Source organism: Urocampus carinirostris, chromosome 2, assembly GCF_059441175.1.
Source record: "Urocampus carinirostris isolate Australia breed hairy pipefish chromosome 2, RoL_Ucar_1.0, whole genome shotgun sequence".
In the NCBI taxonomy this organism is placed as follows: Eukaryota; Metazoa; Chordata; class Actinopteri; order Syngnathiformes; family Syngnathidae; genus Urocampus; species Urocampus carinirostris.
Window position 1 is genome coordinate 38,247,098 of NC_142350.1, and position 14,799 is coordinate 38,261,896.

Here is a 14,799-nt window from a genome sequence, read left to right on the forward strand (position 1 = left end):
TCCAAATGAGGGAAGAGTCTCAGGGGACAAGCCACGAAGGACAACATGACAAAAACCGTTTGTCTTTTTTCCATGTGTCTTTCTTGAAAACAGGTTATCATTCACGTGTTTTGTCACAGGTTAAGAGATGACCCTCAATTCAACTTGAGTGAGGCTACTAGACCAAGGCTAACTTCGAAATAATTCTAAAACTGCATCAAACATAGATGGACCTCATCTGACTTCTGAGGGGCGGTCATCAGCAACATGCAGCACTGTAACTTCTTCACCGTTTCAACTTTTTCAGATCTCTGTTTTACTCATTAGCAGATAATGCTAATGGAAGTTAGATATGAGGAGAATATGTCAAAGTATTGCAAATGTGCCTGCAAGGCCTCAACATAGAAAAGTGCTAGAAATGTATTGTACTTGGAGGTATTATGGAAATGGACAACACAGATCCAATCAAAAGTTTGCATCTATGTTATTCAGAACTGCCACCTCTGGCCTGAAATGTGGTCAGTTCCTAGCATGTTGACACTTGAATAATAACAATCATTCTAATGATAACTGGAAGAGAACATACAAATTGCTAGACGCAGTTATTAACTAAAAGTAATATTCACGCATCTGGGCATTGTTGGAGTATGGATGAAAAGGACAAATCTGCAGTTATAACTTTTTATAGTATTCAATGTTCGATTAAAGCAGGGATGGGCAAACTACAGTCCGTGGGCAACATTCGACCCATCGGGTTTTTTCGGCCAAACGAAAATATTTTAAGTATATGTATGAATTGGTTAGAACAAAAATACTATTTATATAAATGTGATGATTTGGTGCCACTTTAGTCCCAAGTGTCCCCAAAATTCAAATAGCAGGATACATTTTTCTTGGCTTGTTGTTTTTAGCATGTATTTATTGTATTTATCAAGCTATTTATCACATTTATAAAAAAAAAAAACCTATGAGCTAGACATATTGTGTTTTGAGTTTTTCAGTTCAAATCAAATTTAGCGCTTGAAAAGGTACATAATTCATTACTTTGGTTAATTCTGAGTGTTTCAAAACTAATTGAATTGTATGGTTTATTTACAGACAAAAAACATGTACTACCCTAGCACGTTTGTTGATAAATGCATTGGTCACTGCTATTACTTAAAATACTTTTCTCAATTTATTTTTTGTTGCCTGAATGGAACGTGCAAAAGAACAATGCAAAAATCATTTTTTTAAATGCAGATGAATAGAGATAAGCCTACATTGATCGCCTAGGTATCAGATTCCAGACCGTTTCATAGCTCTTTCTTTTGGTTCGATGACATCTGATCCCGAGTCAAAATTAACATGCGAAAATGCACATTTTACTCAGGTTTTATACATTTTATAGTTGTTTGAAAGTAAGTTGGAGAAGAAGAATGGGGAAAAAACCTTGGAAACTGTAAAATGAATATTGAAATTTTAAAATTTGATAATTTTGAAATGGAATAACACATGAGTGTTATATTAATGTAAAACACGATAACTTATTTAAATGATTGATAGAAGAAGGGTCCAAAATTATTTTGGGGAGAGCATCTTACAAGCTTCAAACCGTTATCCTTTTTCTTTTCATGGGATTTTGTCATTTTGTGATATGAAATTAAAAAACAATTGTAGAAATTACAAAAAAATAAAAGTTTTTTTCAACTATCGGCCCTTTTTTTAAACCCAATACGACCCATGACTCAAAAGTTTGCCACCCCTGGTTTAAAGCGATGTAGAACTTTTTATTTCATACCGCCACCTAAAGAAATATGATGTGTCAATGAATTATATTAAAGTACATTGAATTGTTTTAATGAACAACTCTGTAAACATCATGAAACGTTGCCCCTCTGTGGATCCAATTGTTGCGTTTTATGAGTATAAAATGTGTTTAGAGAGCCCCAGAGTGAGGTAATGGACGGATGAGCAAATAGACCTAATGTTATTACTCCTTCAGCATTTAAAACTCACCTATTTGTTATTCTAATAATTAGTATCCTCGTCTTATCCCGATGAAGTGTTAAGAAGAACCTGTATTATTTTTTTGCTCCCTTCTTAATAGTGTTGATTTAAATAAAGTTGATAGTGCAACGGAAATATGTTAAAAATGTCATTACAGATATAGGTCAAAAATACCACAGGTACTTCATTTGTCCATCACTGGTTGTTAACATTCACACATCCACAAATATTCTCACCTGCACAACAGCACAAATGTTACCCGTTTGTTTTTCCAACTCCAAAATAATCACAAATAATTTCCAGAATTTTTGTGAAAATAAGATGAAAATAAAATTTCACAGGAGCAATATAATATATATATATATATATATATATATATATATATATATATATATATTAACACCTCTGTTAAGAGTGCTAAAAAAAAGGCCGATGACAACTATAAATGTATTTGAAGAGAAATAAAGCCGCACTGGTGAACTCAAGTGCAATCTTTCAACCATATATTTGATTCAAGCACCGAGGCTGAATTATAGCTGCACTTTTTAGTCGAAGAATGCAAGTAAAGTATGCAAATTGAGAAAGACAACTTTGTGCCTGCAGGTCTTCATAAATGGTTAGCTGTTATTGCCACCTCGTGGTCATTTTTCAAACTGCAACCACTTGTGTCTGAATGATATGCAAATGACCAAAGCTCGCCATGACTAAAACACAATAAACAAAAGCATACCTGTCAACTTATAAATTCCCCCCGTATTAATACGTTTTTAATCATTTTAATTGTTGTTCGTGTTGTTTACTTAAAAAATCTACTTGTTTACACCATTTATCTTTGTTTTTGATACCGCATAGTGTTTCTTGCTGGGTAAAAAATGTGCCACGTTGGGTTTGTCAGGTTTATTATCCCTTAATAAGCGGAATTGCAAAAATTAATCAAGTAAACGTTAGCATATTACTGGAATGTTTATGATGTAGTATTTCTGTAGTATGTACGGTAGTTGTATTTTTGTATTCGAATGTATGTAGTATTTTTGTACTATTTCCGTAGTAGCATTTTTCGTAGAATGTATGTAGTATTTTTGCAGTATTCTTCTACTAGTTCTGTAGTAGTATTTTGGTAGTAGGAAATTTGTAGTATTTTTGCAGTATTATTTAGATGTATTACATTTTCTGCAGTAATATGGTTAGTAGATTTTCTCTAGTAAGGTTTTTGAAGTATTCCTGTTGCATTGTAGTCTTTCTGCAGCAATATATTTGTAGTATTTCCGTAGTAGGATTTTGGGGGTATTTCTGTAGTATTGCTGTAGTATTTTTGCAGTAACAGTTTTGTAGTATTCGTGTATTGTTTCTGTAGTAGCATTTTTATAGTTTTTCCTTAGTGAAGATGCTGAAAGATTTGTCAATATTGTTTACTTGGTAAATAAACGTTTACACGAATGATCTTTGTTTTTATGCAACATAGTCTGTCTTGCTGTGAGTAAAATATTGTGTTTGTAAGGTTTATTTTCCGCTTATTATGGGAAATAGCAATCCTTAATACTGGAAGCAGTTGGCTGAAGGTGACAGATATGTAAATGCATACCTGTCAACCTCCACGGCTCCATGCCCGTACAAACTGTCGTATTTTCCCGTACAAAATACAAAATAATCGTACACCATAATTTTTTTTTTTTTTTCGAAATGATGCATGAAGGGAAATCCCCAGGCGGCAGACGCATGCGATTGACAAATTTGCGTTTTTCCGTACAGATTTCCTTCTACGTCGTACTCGTCTTAAAATGCATAAAAAAACGTACTTTGTACGGCAAAACCGTAAAGGTTGACAAGTGTGTAAATGTACCAGGCACAAGACATGCATATACATTGGATATGGCATCTTTACATATATAATAAGACCCCAAAAATGATGAACTATGATATATGACCAAAACATCAGGCGGTTTGACAGCAAATGATCAATTTTCATTTTTTCCCCACACTAGTTTAAGACAATCGGTAAAATGGTTTCTGTGCCTGCACAAGGTATGTATTTGTTCATGAGAGGCCGTTTGAGAAGTAGATCATACTTGCTATCACATATAATGTCATACTTTCACGCATGCACAACTTTTACTCTGATATAGGCACAGTCATACCAATAAACAAACACTACTATACTCTGATACATGTTACTATACTCTCTCACACATACTAGTGTACTCTTATACACACACTACTATACTCTATACTATACTCTCTAATATACTACTATACTCTGAACCCTACTTTACTCTTACTACACTGTCAAACACACACTTCTATACTCCCACACACATTACTATGTTGTCACACACATACTATTATACTCTCTCGCATATACTACTATAATCTCTCCCACTTACTATTAAAGCAAATCTAGTTTGACTTTGAACATATACACACTGATTTGTGTGCATCATTATGGTTAACAAAAGTACCTTAAGTATAAAAAAAACACTAAAGTGAGGTGATCATAAACTAAATATGAACAAACCATATTGTAATAGCTATTTTAAATGTGTGTGAAAAAGAATAATAGCATGTGGGAGTATAGTAGTGTTTGGGAGAGAGTATAACAGTGTGTGAGAGTCTATAGTAGTGTGTGTGTGTGTATGGGAGTATAGTAGAAGGGGCGTGAGAGTATAGTAGTATGTGTGAGAAAGCATAGTAATGTGTGTATGAGCGTATGGTAGAGTTTGTGCGTGGTTATGACTGTGTATAAGAGTATAGTTGTGCATGTGTGAGACTATGATGTTGTATGCAAAAGCAAGTATTATTTACTTCTAAGACGCCTCCTGATATTTGTTGCTAATCTCACATCTCCGGTGACTACACAAATAAGGCAGAGATAAAATGCCACTCTGGCATTTCAGGAAACAAACACCGGACGGAAACATGTAGAATTCGAGACTTTGTTTCAGTGCATTTCCAGAGCAAGTTGGTCCGAAAGGGAAGTTGTAATTCAACTCAAGACAAGTTCCTAACTTTTTTCTTCACTAAACAGTCTTCAGTTCGACACATCAAACCTCCAAGTCGGGCATGGTCTCCTCCTTGAGCTGAATTTCGTTGTCCGATCCGGTTCCTACGTCCGAGTCAAAAAGCGAGGGGTCAGTGTGGGGCGTGTACATGTTTTCACAGCCCCCAGAGTTGCTGCTGGCGTCGCTTTCGTCCAGAGTGTCCGTCCTGGAGAAGAGGCCGAGGTCCAACATGCCGGCCGGCGACGCCGTGTCGCCGCTGCTCTCGCTCGCGCCGTCGTAATAAATGTCCTCCACCTCCACAAACCATTCGGGCCAGAACTTCCTTCGCATGCGCTCGCAAAACATGGCTAAATTGATCAGTTCCCCTTCAAGAAAGGAAAAAAGTAATTGGAGTTAAAATGTTTCTATAAAGCGCTAACAACACCAACAGAGAGTTGTCTCTGTTAAGGCATGGTCACACAGCCTTTCACGGGCGTATCGCAGCTGAATCATGGCCAGAAGTTTCTGCCCGTGAAGCAGACGCGGTGGAAAATGTGATTTGTGTTGTTGCTTTAATCCATATATTACCGCTAAGAATCTTTCATTAAGCACAAAATTGATTAAACAATACATTTTAAAATGTATTATACACATTTTTTTCACTCAATTATGGCTTACACTGTAAGCCATGCTGTAAGTGATGCTGTAAGCCTTACAGCAACCACGTCAAATATACGGCCCGTGATCTGATTGAATCTGGCCCGCCATTCATTTCTCAGTACGTCAAGAAAAGAAGCTACTCCATAGCTCAAGTCTATAAAAAATATATGATTTTTTTAATAGATACAAACTAAATGCTCCTTCTAGCCGCTAAAGGGCAGTTCAAGTGTCAAAGAGCTGACCACCAGCAAAGGTACTATCCTTGTTTGAGGCTACTTATCGTAGTGAACAGAGGTCTTCTGTAATGAACAGTAATAAAACAAAGCAGCGCTCAAGGAAAACAAAGTTGAATGACATAGTTAAATGTGCTATTACTCTGGATTGAACCCCTGATATTGATGTACTTTATAAAGGCAAAAATATAGCTTCAGGAGCCAGCAGCAGCAAGTAGACTGCAGGAGTTTAATGAGAGTGAGGAGAAAAAGGCGCGATGACACGACATTTGTTTGTACAAATCATTAAAAATAAGCTGTCTCTTATTTTATTTATTTTTTGCTATTTATTTCCCTTTTATTTTCTTTGTTATTGTATGTGTGTGTCTTGCTGTCGGTCACCCCTCTTGAGGGATATGACCAAGGTAGATAGATAGAATTAAAAATAAGATTTATCTGGTTTCATGTTAAAGACAATATTGGGCGATAATTTCTCAGCTTGTATTGCTGGTATCAAATCTGATGCTATTGCCCTTTTACAGCTAAAACCTAATACTGTGATTTTACTTTTTATTTGTTTCAAAGAAGGATGACAACTTAAGCAACGTTTTTTTCATTTATAGCTCCCACTTGAGTTTGTTTAGTGTGGTGAGTTGGTTTAAATGCAAAGCTGCATTTATTCAACTGTTAAAATAAACAATTTGTAAACGCATTAAATGCCGAAAATGAAAATATTTATTTTCCATTATTTGTGAATAAATGTGTTGTGCTTGAAAAAAACATCCATTTTATCCTTGATTATAATTTGTAGGGTAGGCTACGATTTAGGCTGAATGATAATGCATTGTCTTGAAAAAATATTTGGCGTTGACATATTTTATTCATCTGGCCCACCTGAGAACATAAAGTCTGGATCCGGTTTTCGAGCCAAACTGAGTTGGACTCAATATTTTGAGTTTTTATTATTATAACAATAAAATATTTAAAATATTTTATTTGATTTGTAATAAATCCATAATGTATGACTTTTTATTTTAATTACGTTACAGAAAATAAAGAACTTTAGCACAATAATCACAATTTTCGAGACAGTCATATTAATAAAAAGAAAAAAATGGTAATCTGGTGCTGTATGGATGAACATTACAGTTACTCGTCTTAAGCAAATATTCAGAACAATGGCATGCTTTTTTACAAAGATATAATTGGGCCTTTTGCTTGCAGCACACTAGAAAAGCTGTCACGGCACACTGGTTGAAAAACACTGGTTTAGGCTAGTATGCTAACAAAGCTAATGGTGTTTTTCGAGTGGAAGTTATAGCATTATCATTTCAAGTGTATATTTTCTTTGATTGTTTAATTACTGAATGCTTCGACTGAACGATGTGCTTGCTTTTGCTTTTGATAACAAAAGCGGGAAAACAGGGATTTCTGTGTCGAGTATATTTTGTATAAGTTATGGATCCAAAGAAAATACACAATTTAGTTGCTCTGCAACAAGTGGGCTGTAAAGTAGCAAAATGTAGAATATATACCTTTAATGAGTTGTTCTGGACGTGTACCAGGCAGAGTCCACATGGCCTGAGCAAGATGTCCGAAGACTGTTGCATCTAATGTGGAGATCTTGGAGCCCATGAAATATTTCTTGTCTCCTGTAAGACACAGTGGTGACAATTGAATTTAATTACATATCAGAATGTGCTCAGTGCAGTACAGGTCGGAATTGTTTGAACATGAAGTTCTGTTTACTACAGCGCTTCTCAAATGTGGGGCGCTTGCCATTTGAAATTAAATCTTGAGAAACAGCATCAATGCAAAATCCCAATACTTGGTTTCTTTTTACCCAAACTGGAAAAAGTATAATGTCCCAATAATATCGAAAATGGAGTATTTGGTAGTTTGGTTTTGCCATTGGCTTCACTTGTGCAAATTTGACCGCGCATGTATGATTATTAGAGCAATGCAGAAAAAATTTGTCTAAGTTATGTCTTATCTCAGAGCTATAGAGTATGTACTCACGAAGAGAGCCATAGATTTCTGACCCCTGGTGAAGTGCAACCAAAAAAAAAGTGCTTAAAAGCATAAGAATACGAACTACAGAGCCTAAAATTGACCAAAACTCACTATTTTACTTCTCAGTTTTTTGCCCAACCATTTTGCGTTATTTGGGGATACCCATAGCGGCAAGATGGTGAATAATCATGTCAGCCTCTTTTAGTGAGGCTAATGCAGGCTTGGGGAGTAAGAGAATAAATGTAGTGGGATTACGTCAGTCGGGTTAAAAAGAAAATGTCACTGTATTTTGTTACAGTTACAGAAAAAAGACGTAATTAAATTACAGGTAAAATTAGTAAAACATAAGGATTACTTTGCAGGATTATAAGTTTATTTAAAGGTATATTTACATACATAATGCACTGATGAATTGTGTCTATCGGAATCCATTAGCGCTAAAAGATATTGCAGCATAGACATATTTCGCGGCTATGGATATATCATTTCCGCGTATATTACGGAATATGAGACCATCATCCAGCTCATGGGACGGCAATTCCAGCATACATTCTGGCATGCATTATATGCCAGCTCTTTCTCTAATTTAAATCACTGACACCAGAAACAGGGAGTAATGTGGCTTACAGGACACACATGCACCACTTTTTATGCTTTTGTTTATTATAAATAAGTGCGACAATCTTACATCATCACTATCTGTGCATCAGTCCAGTTTTAATTTTAGTGAAGCCTTAACATTGGTATGCATACAAATATTAGAGAAAATGCTATGTAAAACAATTTAACATTAAGAAGAAAAAATATTTATTACATGTTGACAAAAAGTAAATGAGTCAAAAACCTGCCCTGTTACCATCATCACTAATCTAATATACTATTAGGGGAATAGCTATGTAAGTAGTACGTGTTTCCCACGGTAATCCTTACACCTAGTACCATTGTTACTAACAAAACAAAGCCTTGTGATCATAGGTATTATGTGTGTGTGTGAATTTTTGTGTGTGTGTGTGTGTTTGTGCTCATATATACATATATAAAATGTAAAAATGTATAAATGTAAATGTAAATTACAATTGTTTTAATGTTTTTATGTGTGTGGTTGCCGAGGACAAGGAGGGCAGCAGTCAATCTGAGATGAACAGACAGCCTGGTAAACCTGAATATTGTCAAGAGGATTGGCATCCCTACTTCCTTTTCAAGGTGACATTGTTCATTTATTCTAGACAAAATTAAGTAATGATATTCATATCACGTTATTTTATCATTTATTATCAAATTTAGTAATTGAAAGAAATCAAGTTACATTACTGCAATATTAGAATATTCGGATTACATTTAAAACAGGTATCTATTAACTGTATCGGATTACATTGAAAAGTAACTCTCCCAACCTTGGGCTCATCTTAGGTAAAAAAAAAGCTAATTTCGCCAACCTTTGAGTATTTTTGTTTGATGTTGTGACGGTTATAAAAATAATACCTTGAATTTTCAAACTTGTAAGCTTAGTTCTTGATTGTTATAATGCAAAATACACATTAATTAGTGTAAAAATAAAGTATAAAACATGTATGAATTGCCTTTCTTTGACCAAAAATGACAATTATGACTCCTACCCAGCAGGGTGGCCAACGTCCTCATGTCCTTCTCCATCAAGGTGTAGACTTCCTCCTCAGAGAAGCGACCGATGCCGTGGCCGTACATCTCCCTTCGTACCATGCTGCCATTCAGGCGGCTCAGCATCCATTTTAGCGTGTCGCTGAGTGGACCGCTCATTGATAAGAGTTTTTGGGTTTCCTCCAAGTTGTCCACCCACTGACAGTAAGCGATCGTCCTGGAAGAATAATGAGAGAAGTAATGTAACGGATCCATGCATCTTCAGCCAAGTTTGAAAGTCAAATAGAATAGAATAGAATAGAATAGAATACACCTTTATTGTCATTGTTATAAAATGGGTTGAACATATTGTAACAACGAAATTGGAAGTGGCACTCCAGTTTTACATTTTACAGTGAGGATAAAAGAAAATAAAGAAGATAAAGGAACAAAGAATATACGGATACAATTTACACAATATAAAGGAGCAAAGAAGATAAAGGTTATAATTTGCACAATATTTACTCAAGGAATGTGGGCATGTAGGATGTTACATATTTTTTAGTAATCCCCCGTTTTTTACTGGGGGTGGGGGGTTCTCACGTTTTAAAAAGTTCCCGCAAAATATTCATTTTTTTATGTCTGTATTTATTTATCAAATACTCTATTGTAAATTGAAACCAAAGAACAACCCCAATTTATAGGCTCAAGTATGTGTTCAACAAATCAAAGTACTGTACTTTATAACGTTTTTTTTAATACAAATCATTTTTATATTGTCAAATTATAAATTTAAACATAATACTGCTCTTTTATTGCACAACTGTATGAATAAATGACACAATATGAATAAAGGACACAATACATTTTACTTTACATAATACGTTGTCACTATCAAGTGGACATTATGGAAAACTGAATTTACCTTCTGGTTCTGTTCTAAAGAAACCACATATAACCATTAACATTAAAACCATAACCAACAATAACCATATATAACCATATAACCATTACCACACATTTTTGAAAGAACGCCATGGAGCCAATAGGGAGTGCAAAAGACCCGCGTGTGGCTCGAGAGCAAGTTTAGCGGGTGGAGAGGTCAGACGTTGTTGGTGATAGAAATTTCCTTTCTCTGTTTAGCCAATCATAAGCAGAACACAAATCTGCAAAGTCCCAAAACCCTGATGCAGCATGGAATTATTGCACTTACAATTTTCTGAATTACAGTGTGTATTATTTGATCAATAGATCTAGTATTGTGTAGTGCAACTGAAAGGGCACCGGTTTTACTGCCTGGCCAAGAAGCAACCTGAGACATCTTGATTCTTCAGTTGATCAGATTATGAAATATTATGGAATAATAATCTGATTTGAATAACAACCAATCGCCAAACTGTTGAGCAAAGGTTAACCGTAACACAAGTTGTTTCTAACTCTCAATTTGTGCTTATACTCCCCCCTGTCCCTTATTATTAGTATTTAGTCCCAAGTATCCATTTTTTCTGTTAATTTGTGGTAAACAAACTCCTATGAATATTTAAATGTGCGTCTTGATTAAAAGGACTGAAACTTGCTGGGTAAAATAATTCATGGTTGAAAGATTATGAGATTGATCGGAAGGTTTGTCAGACGTTTTTCCTAAAAAATTCTAAAGCCTTCTGTGGTGCTCCAAAAGGAAAGACAAACTTTAAATAAAACTTGATGCGAATATTAAGTTTGCCCTAAGAATTAATTCTTCGATTCATGATTTAATCAAATGAATTATTTATGTTTTAAATATGCTACACATGTCACACTTTTTTTTGTTGAAAAATCTTGAAGCACACCAAAAATTCCAGGCAATAGTTTCCTTTTTCTGAAAGGGATATGTTAAATATTTGACCACTAAACATTGCCGTGTGTAGTGCAACCAAAAAAAAGTACTACAAAGCACAGGGAAGAATACAAACTACAGACACTCAAAGTGACCAGATTGCACTGTTTTCTTCTCATGTATTCACCCAGCTTTGTTGTACAGTACTTCTCCAGCACTATCTCTAACTCTTACAACTTCCGGAATTTATTGTAGTATTTAGGTAAGTATATCATATTCATTGTAGAATCAATACGAATTTACCCCTGGAGTGGGTGATGTACTTTCACACTTGTCTTTAATAAAAATGCAACACGTTTCCCCTCCCATTTATTATGGTTCATATTCTGAGCATGTCCTGCTATTATAGCGCTCTCTAGTGGGGATAAACCCAACTGCTGTACTGTGAAAACCCCAACACCAGATGTCTTTTAAACGTTTCAAATGAAGAACAGTACAAATACAATAATCAACCGTGTTAAATATTAGCTACATTTGTAGCTTACCTCAATCCTTTCATAACTGTGGACATGTTGTGCATTTTGCCACTTGTACAGCTTACTACTTAAAAACTGGCAGGGGTTGAGTAAAGCCAGATGCCCAGAATTGACAAAAGCTGTCGAAAATACTAGCAATGACAATATTCAGGGAGATTCTTTTTTTCATGCAGCCCCAAAGTCCTTGACGACACTACTTTGTGCAGACACTAACAAGATTAAGGTGCAACAGATTTAAAACTCTTACTTCCCTTCACAGTCGTTGGATAAACAGATTAAAGACTGACCTTTTAGTTTAGCCCAACTGTGAGGCAAAACAAACACCACCATGACAATATTTTCAAGGTAGTCAGGATACAAGTGAGACAAGTATCTGGTTTTGTGACCGCTAGAGGATAATTAGATAAAAGCATCCGGTCTGTTTTTTACTCGTGCCTGCTGTCTTAAGAGGGTGCACACCACTTCCTTATCATCTTTAGTCATGTCAAGTCAAGTCATATTTATCTGTATAGTCCTCACAAGGAGTCTCAAAGGGCTGCACTGACCACAGACTATTGCAAACTATGGACTACCAGTACACCACCCCTGATCTAAAACCTACATGAGGGCAAGTAAAAACTCAAAAACGTCAGCCTGAGGAAAATGAAGAAACCTTGAGAAGGGACCGCACATGAGGTAATCCGCCTTCTCTGACTCTTTTTGCTCTTTCTCTCTCTCTCTCTCTCTCTCACACACACTCTTTCTCTCCTTCCTTGTCCCACACTCTCTTTTTCTCTCCCTCTCTTTTTATTGTTTATTTCTCTCTTTTTTTCTTTCTCCTCAATCAACTAGTCCGCCACAGAGAGAATGTTTGCTTTATCGTGTGGCCCCCGAGTTAAAATGAGTTTGATACCTCTTTAATAATTAAACAAAAACGTTCAAAACATAAAAATATGTCTAAAAAGCTAAAATAAAAAACTACTCATAAAAATGTGTATATTTGGTGCCACTCTTGCCCACACTGTCCCCAATATTTAAACACCTGGCTTAATTTTTCTTTACATGCTATTTTACTTTGGATTTTAGTTCTTCATAACTACCACCATGGCCTAAAAAGATGTCAGTCCCAAGCATGTAGCCACTGGATTAATAAAAAATAATTATAATTAAAACTGAAAAGTGTCATAGTCGCCTTGGCGACCGGTCTGCTCCGACCCCTGGGCACCAGCTGAAGCAGTTCAACTAATTGCGTGTCTGCTATTTAAGGCTGGATTGTGGGTTTTGCAGGTGCTGGCTCATTATATACCTTTTCTGTTCTGTCATGCCTTGTCCTGTTTAGTTGAGTTGGAAGAAACCGGTGTTTGCACGTTTTGTTAAAACCTGTTTGTTCTGTCTTGTCCCTGAGTTATGGACAACTTTTATTTTGGTAAATAAAAGTTATGGATCGTCACGCAATTGAGTTCTCCCTTCCTGCCTCCTGCCTCCGTTCCGGTCCGGTCACCCCTTCCACCCCGTGACAGAAAAGAACATGCACGTTCTGAGATGTCGTTGTAAACAAGGAGCTTTTTTCACTTGTCTGAGTATTTTTGGAGTATGGATGATAAAGAAAAATCAGTACCACTAATGTTAAAGGCTTTATTTATAGCAGGGGTGTTAAAAAGGCGTGGCCCATCCGGCCTGGAAACGAAAATGTTTAAAGTATAATAATGATACGTATAAAATAATAATACTTTTCTCCTACTAATAAAAATGTGTTGATTTGGTGGCACTCTTGTCCCCAGCGTCCCCAACGTTTAAATGGCTGGCTACATGTTTCTTTGAATAATGTTTTTCTTAATCATATATTTTTTATGTATTTTAAGATATTTATCCAACTTAATGAAAAAAAAAACTTCTGAGCTAGCCATACTGCATTAAGAGTTTTTCAATGCATATCATCAAATTTAAGGCTATAAAAGGGAAATTTTCTTAGAACTATGCTTTCATTCTGAGCGTTTTGAAACTAATATGATCATAATATACAGACAAAAATAAATATCACCTGTACTTGCAAATGTCTGCATGTTTGTTTATTCATAAGAGCAAATCGCAGTTGCTATTCTAAAAATGATATATATATATATATAATTATATTTTCCCTCGTGTATTGCCAAATTAAAGATTCAAGAATCTATCAATAGAGAAAAAAATAGGAATCAATTATGTTTGTCCTCCTTGCTCTTTTGGGCAAATGTATCAACCCAATGCAGCCCCGCACTCAAATAGTTTGCCCACCCCTGCACTACATCTTCAACAAAATAACTGTCAGAAAAGTAACGGACTTGTCCTCCTATTTTTTCTCTCCAAATACATTTGTGAAAATCGCTTAAGTACATTTTGTACGATCCTATTTTAAAAAACGCTCTTACATCTTTTGGTGTGATTGGAAAAAAAGTTTCCTATTTGAACTATCAAAAAAAAACAATATTTTTTATTCTCCCCCCAAAAATATTTGAGATTTTTTTACATAAAGCCAATGATGCGTTTATTATTATCAGATTTACAAAACAATAACTCCTAACATATATCCTGAAATTATTCACAGTGCTTCACTTTTCCCATATTTTGTCCATATATGTCCAAAATAGATTTTGATTCATTTCTTTCCACACATTTGCACACACAAATCCTCCGAAATGTAAGTACAAATATGTAATTTTTAATTAAGGCTTAATATACTGCAGTGATTCTCGAATATGAACAAAGCAGCTATCATAAGAATTGATGATGTGTGTCTCTGGCCTTAATCCTGTTATGTAGCAGCTTGCCATCACCACCCTGCACTTCCCTGACATCAATAATTTATAAGGGAGGTGAGTGCAAGTCTAAACGTGGATGAGGAAACCCGAGACCGTGTAGGATACATCACTGACCTCCGTGGATGGAAAGCAATGTTTTCCATGTTACAGTACATCAGTATTTCCCAACCGTTTTTGAGATGAGGTATACTTTTTAAATGAGAGAAAAACACAATTGATGGGGTTAGAAATTTAATCTCTGGCATC

At 35.5% G+C, this 14,799-nt stretch overlaps 1 protein-coding gene across 2 annotated transcripts in view; it reads right to left on the reverse strand.

Moving 5' to 3' along the window:
- Window positions 1-2,398: 2,398 nt before the first annotated feature.
- The window catches only part of faxcb (failed axon connections homolog, metaxin like GST domain containing b), a 30,451-nt gene continuing 18,050 nt past the window's right edge, over window positions 2,399-14,799 (reverse strand). For both annotated transcript variants that reach the window (XM_088326447.1, XM_088326446.1), the window contains 3 exons: window positions 9,445-9,662; window positions 7,351-7,467; window positions 2,399-5,329 (listed from right to left, as the gene is read on the reverse strand). In XM_088326447.1, coding sequence (XP_088182573.1) covers window positions 5,007-5,329; window positions 7,351-7,467; window positions 9,445-9,662 — 658 coding nt within the window. In that variant the 3' untranslated portion in view covers window positions 2,399-5,006. The remainder of the gene's footprint in view (window positions 5,330-7,350; window positions 7,468-9,444; window positions 9,663-14,799) is intronic.